Source organism: Vigna radiata, chromosome 10, assembly GCF_000741045.1.
Source record: "Vigna radiata var. radiata cultivar VC1973A chromosome 10, Vradiata_ver6, whole genome shotgun sequence".
Classification (NCBI taxonomy): domain Eukaryota; kingdom Viridiplantae; phylum Streptophyta; class Magnoliopsida; order Fabales; family Fabaceae; genus Vigna; species Vigna radiata.
Genome location: NC_028360.1, coordinates 14,852,376 through 14,867,950, shown reverse-complemented (window position 1 = coordinate 14,867,950; position 15,575 = coordinate 14,852,376). Strand labels below are relative to the sequence as shown.

At 34.5% G+C, this 15,575-nt stretch overlaps 3 protein-coding genes across 5 annotated transcripts; 2 read left to right on the top strand and 1 right to left on the bottom strand.

The window, feature by feature from the left end:
* Positions 1-28: 28 nt before the first annotated feature.
* On the top strand, positions 29-4,419 carry LOC106774469 (putative MO25-like protein At5g47540). Of its 2 annotated transcripts, XM_014661472.2 has the most exons (11): positions 40-323; positions 885-1,049; positions 1,218-1,336; positions 1,641-1,715; positions 2,043-2,136; positions 2,234-2,293; positions 2,958-3,026; positions 3,382-3,480; positions 3,785-3,829; positions 3,913-4,015; positions 4,089-4,419. In XM_014661472.2, the coding sequence occupies exons 1-11, from the start codon at positions 204-206 to the stop codon at positions 4,145-4,147; spliced, it is 1,008 nt and encodes a 335-aa protein (XP_014516958.1). In that variant the 5' UTR covers positions 40-203; the 3' UTR covers positions 4,148-4,419. The 2 variants fall into 2 exon arrangements, with proteins under 2 accessions (XP_022642704.1, XP_014516958.1); XM_022786983.1 differs by lacking the exon at positions 3,382-3,480 and having other exon boundaries at positions 29-323.
* Positions 4,420-5,117: 698 nt separating this feature from the next.
* On the top strand, positions 5,118-10,588 carry LOC106774484 (inositol-phosphate phosphatase). Of its 2 annotated transcripts, XM_014661493.2 has the most exons (13): positions 5,118-5,246; positions 5,841-5,956; positions 6,046-6,101; positions 6,216-6,266; positions 7,911-7,991; positions 8,097-8,200; positions 8,291-8,375; positions 8,770-8,824; positions 8,901-8,944; positions 9,314-9,382; positions 9,462-9,562; positions 9,637-9,693; positions 10,317-10,588. In XM_014661493.2, exons 2-13 carry the CDS (start codon positions 5,938-5,940, stop codon positions 10,411-10,413), a joined length of 819 nt encoding a protein of 272 aa, XP_014516979.1. In that variant the 5' UTR covers positions 5,118-5,246; positions 5,841-5,937; the 3' UTR covers positions 10,414-10,588. The 2 variants fall into 2 exon arrangements, with proteins under 2 accessions (XP_014516979.1, XP_014516978.1); XM_014661492.2 differs by lacking the exon at positions 5,118-5,246 and having other exon boundaries at positions 5,261-5,956.
* Positions 10,589-13,109: 2,521 nt separating this feature from the next.
* Positions 13,110-15,041, bottom strand: LOC106776144 (cytochrome b561 and DOMON domain-containing protein At5g47530-like). Its single transcript, XM_014663494.2, has 3 exons — positions 14,194-15,041; positions 13,810-14,064; positions 13,110-13,711 (listed from the first exon to the last, which is right to left on the bottom strand). Exons 1-3 carry the CDS (start codon positions 14,824-14,826, stop codon positions 13,376-13,378), a joined length of 1,224 nt encoding a protein of 407 aa, XP_014518980.1. The 5' UTR covers positions 14,827-15,041; the 3' UTR covers positions 13,110-13,375.
* Between the last annotated feature and the right edge of the window lie 534 nt (positions 15,042-15,575).

The following is a 15,575-nucleotide window of genomic DNA, read 5'->3' as shown; positions in this document are numbered from 1 at the left end:
TCCTCTATAATTCTCCAACAAAATCTCTGAAGTAAATAAATAAATAAATAAATAAATAATAATTATATTTGGAAATTATTAAAATATCCAGATTCATCTTGTTCTTATTTTGCCCATCCCTTCCACTATCTGAGAATCACAAACCCTAACTAGAGTGTGTGATTAGAGAGAAAAGGAAAGATTACACGCAGCACTTTGAGAAGATGAAAGGTCTCTTCAAGTCTAAACCTCGCACTCCTGCAGATGTAGTGCGTCACACCAGAGATCTTCTACTCTTCGTTGATCGGAACTCTGAATCCCGCGAAAGCAAAAGAGAAGAAAAGGTTTGCATGTTGCTTGTTCCCTTAGTTTTAGATCGCATTTTTTACTCTTTTTTTTTTTCAATTTCTTATTTTCCTGATTCTCTGATCTCAACTAACTGTGTAACTGTGATTGTTGGCTGGAAAAATAAAATAAACAAGAAGTTCCGCCTTGAGTTCCCAATGCTTAATACTTCTCCATTGATGATTTGTGAATCACAAAAACCCTGCATGCGACATTCTTTAACTTATGATTGATGTTTTTTCTCATAGTTTAGAACATATAGGATTAATCACTGTAGTTGGTATTAAGTTGCTTTTTAATAGTTCTATTGTTGGTGGTTAATCCTCTTATTTTAATATTGCAAATTTTGTTCTTTTGTTCGGTTTGGCGGGTGGAACTTAGTGGTAAAAGTAATTAAACTTGATATGCTATCATCATACATTGTCAGTGAATTTGTGTAAGCAAATTGGAACCCGTGGAATTATTTTGTTTGATGATTTTTTATTGGATCTTGGCTTTTTGTACGGGAATCCGTAAGTTCTTATTTGATTTTTATGATGTTTGTGTGGTCCATCTAACAGCAAATGTCCGAGCTATTTAAAAACATCAGGGAGCTTAAGCAAATCCTGTATGGAAATAGTGATTCTGAACCAGTTGCGGAAGCTTGCGCACAGTTGACTCAGGAGTTCTTTAAGGAGGACACATTGCGACTGTTTATCAAATGTCTTCCAAAATTGAATCTGGAGGTATTAATGAAATTTATTAGACCTCCTGATTATGCTGTTGGTTTAGGTACCCTTTGTATGATGAGTATGCTTATTAAAAATTTGGATGGGGTAGAATCACATGTTTATCCAGATGCTGTACCGTGATTGTGTACTATTTGCTAACCTGGTGACTGTGAGCTTTTGCAGGCCAGAAAAGATGCCACTCAAGTTGTTGCAAATTTACAAAGGCAACAGGTTCAGTTTAAGTTGATTGCATCTGATTACCTGGAGAAAAATCTGGATCTTATGGATGTCTTGATAGTTGGGTAAGAAAACATTGGATGACATTCTTTCTTTTTTTAGCTTTGCAATCAGTATGGTGGACTCTTCTGCTTAATCAAATGATTGTAAATAATTTTTTTTTTGTCAACCTTGAAAATTTAATTTCTCGAAAATCAGACATGATGATAATCTCATGTCCCGATCAGTGGATTTTTGTGATTTTTAAATTTAGTTTTGTGACTTGTATGTTATTTCTTTTTTTCTTACTGCAGCTGTCAATAAGTGACACTTACCCAGGTATTGATTCTAAATCTTGTATGCAACTGACTAATAATTGCTGTTTTTCAGCTATGAAAACACAGATATGGCTTTACACTATGGTGCAATGCTAAGGGAGTGTATACGACATCAAATTGTTGCAAAGTAAGGAAAAAGAATGTGATCAATTCATATTTTGTGTGTGTGTGTGTGTGCTATAAAGCTGTTAATGATTGGTGACTACTAGAAACTACTGTTAAGGTTGTAATCTATGTTAGAATAGCTCTGCATTTCCTAGTCATGGGTTGTCTCTTTTGATTCCTATACTTTTCTTATATGTGTCCTCCTCTAGATTCATACAAAATGAGATTGGTGTTGTGTTTGAAGTTTGTGAAAAAAATAAAATTGAACACCTTATGAAGACCCAGGACATATAATTTCCCCTCACATCATAACTATAGTGTTGCTTAATTCTTCATGTTTTTATATCAGATATGTTCTCAACTCACCACTTATGAAGAAATTCTTTGACTATATCCAACTCCCAAATTTTGACATTGCTGCCGATGCTGCGGCTACCTTTAAGGTGCATTTTGTGTGAAAGAACTTGTGATTACAAATTCCTTTGTGCAATGAACATTTTTTCAACAGAGTTCATGACACATAGTGTTGTGTTGTCTCAGGAGCTCTTGACAAGACATAAATCTACAGTAGCCGAATTCCTTTCCAAGAATTATGAATGGGTAGGTTACCCCTTCAAAGTTCAACCTCTGTATAAAGTAGTGTTTCAATTTTAATTTATACACCTCACTTCCATGCCACCTTTATCTTTTTATTACATTCTATTGCTAAATAATATGCATGAGTGTTATTTTTTTAGTTAAGTTTTTCACAAAACAGCTTATAATTTGATTCTATGAACATTATTGACTTAATTTTATAGAGTTTTTAAAGGTTAGTGTCTTTGGTATAAATTATAATAATTTTACACGAATTTAAAAACTCAAGTTCTGATTACTATTTTAGATTTATCCTTTTCATTCATAAGAAATGACCATAGTAGATTTATATTTTTTGTTTCTCTGCTTTTAATTTCTAAGTATTGATTTCTGAACAGATAAAAGATATTGTAGAAAATTATTCTGCATGTATTGTGGATGACCATATTTTCTATCAAAAAGTCATCTAGTTTTTGTGATTATTAAACAGGTGTTTAATTTTTTTATATGATTAACTTCACTTCGGTAGTTGTAAGTAGGGATTTTTTAAAATATTACCTTTTCGAACATATGTTTTAAAACTTTATGCTGCTGACATATTAACATGTTTTATTTGTACCTAGTTTATTCAAGTATTTAATGTCCATTACTTATCAAGGAATATTCACTTTGTTATTGCTGCTTTCAGTTTTTTGCAGAATATAACACTAAGCTGTTGGAATCTTCCAATTATATTACAAGGCGCCAAGCTGTCAAGGTTCTATATAATTTTTTGGTTTATCCATATAAATTTAATTTTGATCTCAATTATAATTCTTGCCTTTTGAAAACTTGAATTTCGGTTTGAGAATCGTACACCTCCTTGTGTGTACATTTGTATTTCATTTGACCTGTGAAATTTCCTGAAAATTGTAAACAAAAGTATCACAGCTAGTCAACAGATACTTTCTTGGTGGATTTCGGTAGTGTCTTTGCCTGTTCGTGCATGCATTTTCTTTGCTCTCCATCTCCGCCTCCCCCCCCCCCTAATGTTGGAGTTTTGGTCTTTACAGTCTTCTGTTCATTTGAGTATGATCTATTTATGATTACTGAGTTGATTTTCTCTTACACAGTTGTTGGGAGATATATTACTTGACCGTTCAAATTCAGCAGTAATGACACGATATGTGAGCTCAAGAGACAACTTGAGGATTTTAATGAATCTTCTAAGAGTACGAGTCATTTACATAAAACTTGAATGGCGTGCCTTATTATGTACCTTTGTTTTTGTTCTTCATCTGTGTCTGCCAATCCTTATCCACACTTGATATATTTGCCGTTTTTAACGTGTGGAAGTGCATCAGTTCCGTCAAATTATCTTCACCCTAGTACTATTGTAGTCTGTCAAGATTACAATGCTAAAGATTAATGTTCAAATAAATTTTGGTGATAGTATTATATATTGGAGGGAAGATTAAGAACCTTAGCATGTGTTTAAAGTGGATTTTAATGGTTGGTACTGATTTCTTCCTACAGGAGTCAAGCAAGAGCATACAAATTGAAGCATTTCATGTTTTCAAGGTATTACTGTAGTAATATTATAGCACACATTTGGAATGACTGTTCTGAATCATGCGTTTATTGATATTTGCTTGTCATACCAGTTATTTGCTGCTAACCAACATAAACCAGCTGATATCGTCAGTATATTTGTCGCAAACAAAAGTAAGATGCTGAGACTATTGGAAGACTTCAAAATTGATAAAGGTAAGTGATGCCTTCCTCTTTGTGGTATCAATTATCAGTTTCTTATAATCACTTATTTGTTGTGGTTGTGCAGAGGATGAACAATTTGAAGCTGACAAAGCTCAAGTGATGAAGGAAATCGAAGCTCTTTAACCCAGTGAACAATGCACCTGAAGTGCATATTGTTTTAAGTAGCACGTTACCATGTGTCATTTCACTTTAGCGAATCGTGTATTGTAATAGTTATTAGTTTTTATCATGATGGGACTATCATTTCATACAGACTTCGATGCTTTCTTGCTGTAATTTTATTACGCCCTTTAAAAATTGTAGATAAATAAATTGCTTAACGAGCTACGTGCGGTTTATCATGTCTTTCCAGGTCTATAAGTAATAAAGGTATTCGAGGTCATGCAATCTCAAAATATTTGTTTCGCAAAATCTTGTGTAGTGTTTAGAAAAAGAAAATAAGAAGTTAAGATTAGTTTCCGTAACTTCATAGGGTTCTCATTTAATTTGTTCAGGAGTTGAGTTGATTTTAGTTCATGGGAGAAGTTTAATATAGTGTAATCATATCTAGATAACGCCTTTGTCAGCCAAGTACATAAGTGATGTAACTTTACATAAACTATTATTATTTCTTTTTATGTTGAAGTTGGTTTTGTAGCAAGATTGTAGTATTACATTTTAAAATTTATTTAAAAGTCAGGTTTAGAAGTTAAATTTGAGTTTTCTTTCTAAATTAAAGAGACAAAATTGTATTTTTAAGTATAATTATAGAGTAAAATAAAAATATGAAGTTATGTTTGGGAGTAGAACTGTACCCTAAACTTGAAAAAAACATCTTGAAATTGTGTTTTAAAATACAGCTTCAAACGAATTAAATAAAATTTTGAAATAGTGGTAATTTCAAGATAAAATTTAAAAAGAAAAATAAATTGTTACATAGTTTTTAAAATATTATCCAGCTGAAATAATTGAGGCGGATAGATTAATGATATTTTGTGAAATAATTGAGGTAATGATATGATCTAAGGAGTTGAGAATTTCCAACTTTAGCTCCCAAAAAATGAATACATAATTGCATGTCCTGGAATGAAGAGGTAACAGTCAACTTCTTATTGCCTTTTTCCCTATTTTTGCAACAGCATTGAGAGTAGCTGTGGGCCTCTTCATTTGTGGCTCATACATGCGAGGAGGCTTTTACAGATCAAGCGTGATAAGGGTACTCACATCACATCCCCTTCTTCAGGTACATGTTTGGTACCTATTTGGACACAACCAGGGAACCTAAAACATTGAAAACTGTGTGGCTAAAAACCAAATCAAAGCATCAGGATAATCTCCGGCATATTCCATATGCCTTTCACCACTGCTACTTTACCAATAATTATTCAGATTCTAAAATCACTTTTTCATGACACTTTCAGAATTATCTACATTTGTATCAATATTCATTCACAGCTACTTTTACATTTTTTTATGACAAATAAATTAAAAAAAGTACAGTTTTCATTGAGATTCTTTTTAGTTCCCTGTCTGCAATTCGAATATTGAATATGCCTGAATTAATGACGTCAGAATTGAAGTGTGCATCGACATCTATTATTTTAGTTAAACTCAATGACCCAAAGATCGTCTGAATGAGAATTTAAAACCTTTTACATAGTTTTTAAAATTTCAATTACAAAAAGATATTGAAGACTACATTGCTAATAAAAAAATCGCGAAAATGATTTTATTAAAAATTCCCAGTTGTAGAATAAATAGTTATTTAATAACGGATGAATTTATTTATTGAAAATGTGCGATTGATCGTTGGTGGCGCGGTACATGCAAACACAAGTTCAAGAATAAAAGCAGAGGCTCTGCTACATCATTTCATTTCGCCACCTTCTTCACTCTCAGTCTCTTTCTCTCACAGACAACGATTGAAGAAGAAAATGGTTGACATTGACAATGGTATTTGTTTCATCCAATACAATTTCTATCCTTTTCTCACATTTAATTGTTATTTATTGCAAACTCTGCTCACTGAAATTGAACTGTAGATTCGCTCTCGGAATTCCTCGCATCTGCGGTTCACGCGGCTCAGAAAGCTGGCGAGGTCACTTCATTTTCATTCGAAAATCTCTCCATTGATTCGTTTCTCTTTCCGTTCATTTTCACTCTACGCGTTTGTCTCCTGTATCTTACTCTATTGAACGCGCATGGTTTCCAGATTATTCGAAAAGGGTTCTACCAGACCAAACACGTGGAACACAAAGGACAGGTTTGATTGCGTTCTCTCCGTTCTGTACTCTCTTTTCTTTTACCTTTCTCGCTTCATTCTCTTCCTCACCAACACTATGCGGCTCTTTTTGATTTATGCATAAACCGAATTAATAATAATGATAAATTTATTTTAAACTTAAAAGTGTTTATGAGAAACTTATGAACAAGAATCATAATAGCCTAATGTTTTATCATCACGTTTTAGTGTATAACAACACATGAAGTTTAACTCCGTTTTAGGCTCTGCAGTCTCGCTTATCTGCCTTTTCGTCTTCTCTACCTGAAACCCTATAGTTTCAATGAAGGTTTTAAATTCAGATTGCAGCTACAATTGCTGTTTTTTCATGACCCTGAATGTTGTGAAATTGCAGCCGGTGGGGCCACAACTGCCATTGCAAGGCTTGACATTGCGGCTGCAATTGTGAACAATTTTTAAAGTCTGGATTTCAATATAGTCTTAAAACGGGCCATTCTTTGGGAGTTATTGTATACTGTATTCATTGCTTAATATGCGAGGCAATCTGCATGTCATATATTTCTTTCCTTTTTGTGTCAGTGCTTTTCTTCTTTCCGTGTTGCAACTATTTACACAACATTCTTTCCGTCTTTATACTCTAGTTTACTGAGCACATTACAAACATTAAATTTGATTTCGAATGAAATAGTACAAGTATTCAAGAGACAATACTTCAGGCAATCCTTGTGTGAACCTTTCTCTTGCACTGTAGGCATATCGTTCTTATCACAATCCAAGGTGCATTCACCTGTTAATAAACTTAAACTAGGGGCCATGGTTCACCCGGTGTCAATTCATAATCAATTCGATTGTGTCTAGCCCCTCCCACACACTTCACATGCTTTGTATATTCCGTGTATCCATTTTTTGTCGCTTGCATTCATTATTCAAAGTCCTGCCAGGCCAATGGTACCCTACGTCTAACTCTTGTATATTGCTGCTGTTGTTATCTCTCTATTTTTTCGTTGAGCCCTGTGTGAGCACTCCGATTTCTGGCTGTGTGCCGGAAGAGTGAAAAATGAGTCAAAATAAAGAGGAAGAGTTTGTTATTTTGTGAAGCCACCATGAGAAGGGGTTTTTAAGTTAGTACATGAAACCAGCGTGGAAGCGTCCTCCTACATATAAGCAGTGAAATAATGAATTAATGGTAAAAATATCATCTTAAATAGGAACCAAAAGTTTCACTTCTGGTTAATTTTCTGTGTTTTTTTGTTTTAATTTTTAATTCTTATCAATTTCTAAGCGACCAAGACTCTCCAAGCCCAAAAAGGTGGGATATGAACGACTATAGGAGAAAATTAAGTGAGAAGTTTGGTGTACCTGTCCTATGTTCTTGTAAAGAAGTTCAGACTGAAATTTAATTAAGTGTTAAGGAAATTATCATGGCAAAAAATGATGAATGGGCCAATTTGTTTAAACATAAAGTAAGCGTCTTTGAAATTATCTATTTAAGAAGAGCATAAGATTTGCTTATTTTTAAATAAGCTGATTAGACAAACATGAAAAGGTAGAAATCTGTTTAATTTATCATAATAATCAATTATTTTAAAAAAATAATAAGTACAATAATAAACTTGCTCAATATCTCATTGGCTTACTGTCTTTTACTTTTTGCATGATGCACAGGTTGATTTGGTCACAGAAACCGATAAAGCATGTGAAGAGCTCATATTTAATCATCTCAAACAGCTCTATCCCACTCACAAGGTTGAACTGTACATATATTCATTAATCAAGTTTAAGATGAGTTACTATTTTCTCTTTTTTGCCTGTATAATTTTCCTTTAAGTTCTTTGAAATTGGTTTTCTTAGTTCATTGGTGAAGAAACCACAGCTGCCTATGGCACTTCCGAACTCACAGATGAACCCACATGGATAGTTGATCCCCTGGATGGAACTACTAACTTTGTACATGGGTAATAATTACTTATGATGTTTAGGGTGACAGTGGATTTGTGATGCACTGATATGTCCATATTGGTTGACCGGAGTTCTACTATGTGCAGGTTCCCCTTCGTTTGTGTCTCCATTGGTCTCACAATTGGAAAAATTCCCACAATTGGCGTTGTATTCAATCCAATTATTAATGAGGTGAGAAATCTTCCCTGTTACGGATGGCTTACAAGTGACCGACTATAAACAATTAAAATTTCCGTTAGAAATATTCAAAAATTTATACAACGTTAAATTCTGCATGTGCTGTTTTATCTTTTAGCTGTTCTGGGTACTGTCCAAATGTAGAAACAGGGTAATATTGAACTTTATTGGAATATTGTAATCAATTGTTATGTTGTTTTCTTTTCTCTAACCTTAATGTTATAGAAGACATGTTTGAGAGTAGACATTGACTTAATTCATTCAGGAACATGAGACTTTAATATATCTGTAAATCAGCCTTAACCATATGACATTTTACGTAGTATTTTTAATTAATTTTCCTCTGTTGCATAGTATACAAACTAAAATTTGGGATTGTTGTATGCAGCTTTTTACTGGGATCCGTGGAAAGGGTGCCTTTTTAAATGGGGATCCTATAAAAGGTGTGTCGTCTGTTTTTTTTTTTTTTGTTGATTGTTTTTAATTTAAATGTTATGCTGATGCCTTGAAATTTCACAGTATCCTCACAAACTGAACTGATTAGCTCTCTTCTTGCAACTGAGGTAAGTCAAGCCTGTTATGTTATAGTTTATGGCGTGAAATTCTTATATATCTTTCCACATATTTTTTACATCAATGAAGTGTTTCACATTCCCTCTGTGCACTTGTGCAAAGGTCCCAAAAGATCAATGTGATCATTTAGCAAATTGTAAGTTGTGATTATGAAGTCTGTTTTAGGTTGCATCCCCAGTGAGTTTTTTGTGTTTTACCCGCATTAGTCTGCTTATTTACTACAAATCTGGTCTTTTTGGTTAGTAAGGTTATCTCACTCTAACTTGGAACACTGAGATTATTGGTCAGATTCATAAATATTGTGCATTTTGAATCAAGACAAATTTGAAACTCATTTTTCTTCTCTTCTGAAAGAGCAGGTTGGAACAAAACGTGACAAAGAAACAGTAGATGAATCTACTAATAGGATTAAAAGCTTGCTTTTCAAGGTAAAGCTGGGATTTTTCATGGAATCTACTGGACTAAGGTGATATTACTGTTTCTGCTGTAACACCTTTTCTATATCAGGTGAGATCTCTTCGAATGAGTGGCTCCTGCGCTCTGAATCTTTGTGGAATTGCATGTGGAAGACTGGACATATTTTTTGAACTTGGCTTTGGTGGTCCTTGGTATGAATATCTCAAACTACATTAATGTTGGGCAATGTAGTAATGTGATTTACAAGGTCTCTTTCTTTTTCTAGGGATGTGGCAGGTGGTGCTGTCATTGTTAGAGAAGCTGGAGGAGTTGTGTTTGATCCGTAAGTAACTTTGATTAGATATCCTTATGCTTCATGAAGGGACTAAGTATTAACTTCTAGATAGTCTCTGCCCAGTTAGGTACATAGTGCAGTTGGTTCTTCGCAAGCATCTTCATCTTGTGGACAGTTATGCTGACATTATTAGATGGACATGCATTGTGACATACTGTAGAAACAGTTAACAGGACTTACTAGCACTTTAGAAAGCTATAATACTGGTAGGGAAACTAATATTCCTTGAATTCAAAGATAAGTAGGAGAATGTCCAAACAAAGAAAATAATAAACGATTCAGAATTCTTCTCCTATTATTCATATCAAAGTAATAATTGGCTGGACTCAAGTAAAGGAAACGGAATAAAAAAAATTGCAGTAACATGACATCGTAACAGAATTGCAGAATTAATAAAACTAGAATCTGTTATAATTGTAATAAAAGAACCTACGGGGATTCTAGTGTCTAGCGGATCGGTTTGCCCACATTCCTCTTAGGCTTAGTCCCAATGTGAGAGTCCAATTCTATAGGAGCTTTAGGACTCGTAGTAGTTGTGCTATCAGACACAGTTGCAGATTGTTGGAAATATTCCATGCTTACGTCAACATCCGATGTTTCGCTTGCTTCAGGTCTGGTGCAGATTTTGACATAACATCTCAGCGAGTAGCAGCTTCAAACCCTTTCTTAAAGGATGCATTTGTTGATGCTCTGCGCCATATGGTGTGAGGAAATTTACTATTAATCAATGGCAAGAACTTATCCTATAGCCATCTTTTCTAGTTTATTTACCTTTTGGTCATTTAATTTTTAAGATTCTACATTTTTTTTTTTGTAAAAGTGATCTGATAAAGTTATCAGAATTGTTAAGTTCTTATATGAATCAAAAGTGCTCGATGACAAATCTTCTTTTGCATAATAAATCACTTTAAATCATTTAAAAGAAGTGAACCTTTTTATGACATCGTAGGCCTAAGCAAAACATCCATGTGTCATTATGATGTCAAAATGAGTCACTTGGTTTGGCCTGACCTAGTCCTTATAGATAGACTATTTAGTGAGTTAATTTAATGCGATTTATTTATTAACGAATTTAAAAAATTTAAATTCAATCGGCTTACTAAATATGGGTGAATTAAACGAGTTGGTTTATTTAATTACAATTTTTTTTCAATCCAAAAAGTAACCTTTTTTCTGCAACGCATCATCTGGAACAAGCATGATCTACAAAGGTATCTGAGCATAGTCTGCGTTTGCCAAACTCGGTCTGCTTTTGTAGAACACGGTGTTGGTATGCATCATTTCAAATCAACTTAGAGAAATAAGAGTATGTTATATTTAAAGTTTCACTTTTGTAATATAACTTAAAAAAAAATGGAGTTGGATGGTGAACTAATCTGGTCCGAACTTTACTGAATCAGGTTAACTCGTAGCCAACTCGTTTTAACAGCCTTATAATGGATTTAAAAGAAATTAAAAATTTAAACACATGATTCAGTTAAATAAATAAAATTGAGTAATATATTGAGATTCTGAATTAGAATTTTATGATATTTGATAATTTATGTTTGATATTTATAAATTTGTATGGTATATTTTAAATTTTATTTTTAGTATATTTTTTGATAAAATATAATAGTAAACTATATAAAATCTAAACTCTCGAGAAATAAAATCATAATTTATTATAAAAATCATTATTAAAATTATACATTTTTTTTTAGTTAAAAATTCATTGTATTTATTTCATTTATTTAAAATAAAAAATATTAAAAAAATTGGTTGAATATAAACTTATCCAAACAACCCAAATTAACATGGAACCCAAACAACTGGTATCTGATTAACCCATCCAATATTAAGGCCTTACATCGACAATTGTGCAGTGAATGGGCACCTTTAACTGCCGATTTAAATTATGTAGCAAGGTTAACACAAATCGTCTAATAATATATTTTATTAATGTTATTTTCACTTAAGTTCATAACAATTGTTTTAGCAATTCGTTTATTCTGTATATTTCTTTTACTGAAAGTAGCACTACAATAGAATTTGAAGGGGAGAATGTGACTGTTTGAGCACATATGTAATATAATTTTGGTTCAATGTCTCGTGTGTTAATGATGCAGATGCTGTTAATATTTTTGGTGATCTAGATTCTGAATTTAATCAAGCTTGAAGTGAGATTGTGATGGAGGATCCTTCTTTTGATTTTTAATCATGTTTTGCATATATTCGGACGAAAAACCTCAAGCTATCTGATCCATTTTTATCCTCCTGGGCCTAATCAATCTTCAAAAGGAAAAAATTCAACCAACAAACCAACACCTTCACATGTAACAAGAAGAAATCTACAAATCTTTTAGTCATAAGATTTTAAGCAGAAAACATTATCGTATTCCTTAAGTATCTCATGAAAATTAAGTTTGAGGTTGATATATCAAAGATTAATTATTGGAAGACTGATTTACTTGTCACATACAATGCCTTAAATGGTGAGAAACTAAAGGTTTACTTCATGTTTTTGGAAAGAGCTTGATCACGAACACGATCAAGTGCAAAAGCATAGTTCCACAAGATCACAAATGGGGTCTGTGAAATATTAAGGATAAAACTGCACTACACGATTTTATTATATTGAGATAAGACAGGCATAGCACCACTTCATCAAACATCACATAGGCAGAGATAGTTTTCCATTTGTTGTTTCACAAGTTCAATTAAAGGATGTTCTAAAAAAGATAGTGCCCACACGAGGTGGAGTGGTGGCGTGAAACAAGAAAATTAAGCAAGAATCTTGGTGAAAATGTACCTAGCCAGTTATTCATCGAAATTCAGTTTATTTGATTGAGCTCATTATGGAGTATTTTTGGTACTTTAATCGTGGAAATCAGGAAACAAACTATTATGTGTGGAAGTACATATCAGTTTAATAACAGCGTTCAGAAAAGTTATTCAGCCGCTTTAAATTAATTCCATTCACATGGGGTGTGGAGACTTCCGATGAACTATTTTTTTCGCATGAGGTTGGCCGAAATACAAGAACAAATGAAAGTAGAAACTTATTACACATAAAAATAAGTTGGCGTGCGCACCTACTTGTGGGTTCGGTTTTCAAACTTTGAGAAAAAGAAGATGAAGGTCTATTAAATATTGATTTGATACGGATTAGTTTAAGGCAGATAGGCAGAGAATAGTCCAAATGTCCAAAAAGAGCATAATGCATCCATCCCCGCGGCTTCATAAATTCACACCATTCCAATCATGTTAGGTCAATAATGTTCACCCTAACATCTCATGTCCAGCCTGTACTCTTTATAGCATTTATGTTCTTATTCGCAGCTCTCTACGGTTGAATTCAAACAATTCATAAAATGAAAATAAAAGAAAAAATGCAATAGCTTTTATCTAACAACATAAGAAGATATTTGAAACTGAAAGGTATAGAGAAAGAGTGAGATGGAGGTAAATAAATACAAATATGGAAACCGATACAAAGTATCCTCTGGAATAGCAGGAACTCGTTAACTATCCTATCAAAGAATTTCACATCAAAACCAAACTCTAAGCTACTGGGAGTGTGCTAAACACACTACACGTGTAAACAAATATACAGACAGAAATGGAGTTAACAACAAAACTAGTATAGATAAAATTCAGAAGCCAAAAATCAAGTATACGCTCACTTTCCCTACACATGCTGTGCACTAGAACCATACCCATTAACTCCATTTGTTCCATTGATACCATGTGCTGTCTTGTTCGCTGATTTCTTCCTCTTCAACACAATGAACCATGTGTAAGCCTCCAAAAGCACAGCGATACCACCCAAAGCTGCAATAATGCCAATGTAAGCATGCTTCCAGTCATTGTAGCGATCCCCTACGGAAACCTCCAACGCATCGAACCCTTTAAATATGTTGATGATACTGATAATTATGGTCGCGTATCCGATGGCGTAGTGGTAAAAGTTCCAGTAGATTCTGATTTTGTGATCCTTGTTGGGCCTCAAAAGCAGAGCAAAAACCTGTATTCAGCGAAAGAGGTAGTTTCTTTGAGCCCCCATAGCATTCAAAAGAAGAGGGTTCGGAAATAAACTAATGAAGAGCATCTCATAAATCATACCTGAAGGGTTCCAAGGCAGAAGAGGGTGATTCCGAGTGCTCTATGGGTGTCGTACGTAACACCAGCCGAGTCACTGCCAAGCTTGAGACCGGTTCCCCAACCAGCAACACCAACTATGTATGCAGAGGTTTGGCAGGTAACGTGAAGGTAAAACCAAGCAGGGTCAGCAGATTTGAACACCTTCAAATACCTAGCTATGATGGCACCAAGGGGCATCAAAGTCCCCCAGCTCATAGCATTTAGAATTCCATGGACCTGACAACAAACCAACATCCTTCAATCAACTTCTCAAAAAATAAAACAAAATTTCAAACACCTCCTTGGCAAACCATGTAGAATAAATCTTTATTCTCAAGGAAACAAACCAGAAAAATAGGTACTTACATTTCTTCTTCTTCGAAGTGAACCCCCACTTGATCCTGCTTGACTGACACCAGAAAGAAGATCCAAACTTTCCTTAGATTGGATGTTGGACATAGAGTGCGATTGAGGGGTAGAACCAGAGAGAGAACCGTCATTCCAAAGATGGACCAAACTAGCGGTATTGCTTGGAAGAGTGAGGGTGGCATAGATGGTGATCTCATTATTCTGACGGGTAGCCGTCAAGTTAGTGTGAGGATAAGAGATGTTTCCCTCTGCCAACTGGGTAGAGTAACCTTGGATGGAAGAAGTGTATACTGTTGGGGCGCCACCAGATTGTGAGATAGCCACCAGAGCCTGTGCTCCAATCATAGATGAAGTGAGGTCACCGTTGGGATTTATAGCCCACGAAACCCACCTGTCTGTGTCGGAGATTCCAGAGTGTCTGAATGCTATGTCCAACCTGCCTGAGGCCTGATCATAAGTCCAATGAAGATAAGAGCTTAAGTGAGGAAGATCACGGCACGTGCGAAACACCCTGTTCTCAGTGAAGGTATGGTTCGAGCATGTCTGTGACTGTGCCGAGGTTGTCAGAAGGAGAGAGCTGAACAGAGATATGGCCAAAACAAACCTCACCACCAACAGCTTTCCAACCATGTTTCTCCAAACTACACAGCCCCTTGATCCTCTCTTGCTTGATCCTCAAAAGGTTGCCTGCTCCTGCTGACAACTTACGAGAGGGAGATCTAAATTGACAGCAAGTGGTTGTTGAAACCTTGCTCGATTGATTGTTTCGTTTTCGGTTTCGGTTTCTGGCAAATGCAAACCCTCTCAAGATGAAGGAAATGGAGGAGGTTGTGGGAGAGAATGAGGGAAAATGGGGGGTTATTATAGGACTGGGTGGGGTTAGGTAGTTGAGTAGTTGATGTCCAAAGATGACTAAAAGTCTCACACAAGAAAACCATTATGAAAAAAAAAAAAATTGAATTTTTAAAATAAAAGCACGCATAATCTAGATGCTTTAATTCGTTTAAAGTATGAATTGATGTTGCATTATGATATTCCCACTCTCAAATAGGAAAAAAAAAAGTCTAAGTTTTTGTATTGACAAAGAAACCCCTTTAATTATGAAATTACACAAACGACGTGTTATGTCTCTCTAACTGGTCCACCTTCTCTCCTTAGAGGAAGCTTCCATTACGTGTGTGATGTAGAAGCAATTTGATTTGTTCTAAAAACAAGAGTTGGAAATTTGGAATTCAAGTGAACAATTTTTTCCACCTTTTCACATCTGTCTCTTTGCAGCACATTTCGTTTTTTTATATTTTTTTCGTATCTAAAGTTGGAACGGTGATTTTGATGGTTGAAGTGAAAAATGAGAAAATTGTTGGACGGTTTAACCAAAC

What these genes read in the sequence shown, in the direction of transcription:
- LOC106774469 (XM_014661472.2), top strand. Translation starts at nt 204, where the DNA reads ATGAAAGGTCTCTTCAAGTCTAAACCTCGCACTCCTGCAGATGTAGTG. An exon ending in TTCCAAAATTGAATCTGGAG is followed by an intron (nt 1,050 to 1,217) that starts GTATTAATGAAA and finishes GAGCTTTTGCAG; the next exon opens with GCCAGAAAAGATGCCACTCA. An exon ending in AGACTTCAAAATTGATAAAG is followed by an intron (nt 4,016 to 4,088) that starts GTAAGTGATGCC and finishes GTGGTTGTGCAG; the next exon opens with AGGATGAACAATTTGAAGCT.
- LOC106774484 (XM_014661492.2), top strand. Translation starts at nt 5,779, where the DNA reads ATGAATTTATTTATTGAAAATGTGCGATTGATCGTTGGTGGCGCGGTA. An exon ending in ACGTGGAACACAAAGGACAG is followed by an intron (nt 6,267 to 7,910) that starts GTTTGATTGCGT and finishes CATGATGCACAG; the next exon opens with GTTGATTTGGTCACAGAAAC. An exon ending in CTTGGCTTTGGTGGTCCTTG is followed by an intron (nt 9,563 to 9,636) that starts GTATGAATATCT and finishes TTCTTTTTCTAG; the next exon opens with GGATGTGGCAGGTGGTGCTG.
- LOC106776144 (XM_014663494.2), bottom strand. Translation starts at nt 14,826, where the DNA reads ATGGTTGGAAAGCTGTTGGTGGTGAGGTTTGTTTTGGCCATATCTCTG. An exon ending in CACTTCGAAGAAGAAGAAAT is followed by an intron (nt 14,065 to 14,193) that starts GTAAGTACCTAT and finishes GTTTGTTGTCAG; the next exon opens with GTCCATGGAATTCTAAATGC. An exon ending in TCTGCCTTGGAACCCTTCAG is followed by an intron (nt 13,712 to 13,809) that starts GTATGATTTATG and finishes CGCTGAATACAG; the next exon opens with GTTTTTGCTCTGCTTTTGAG.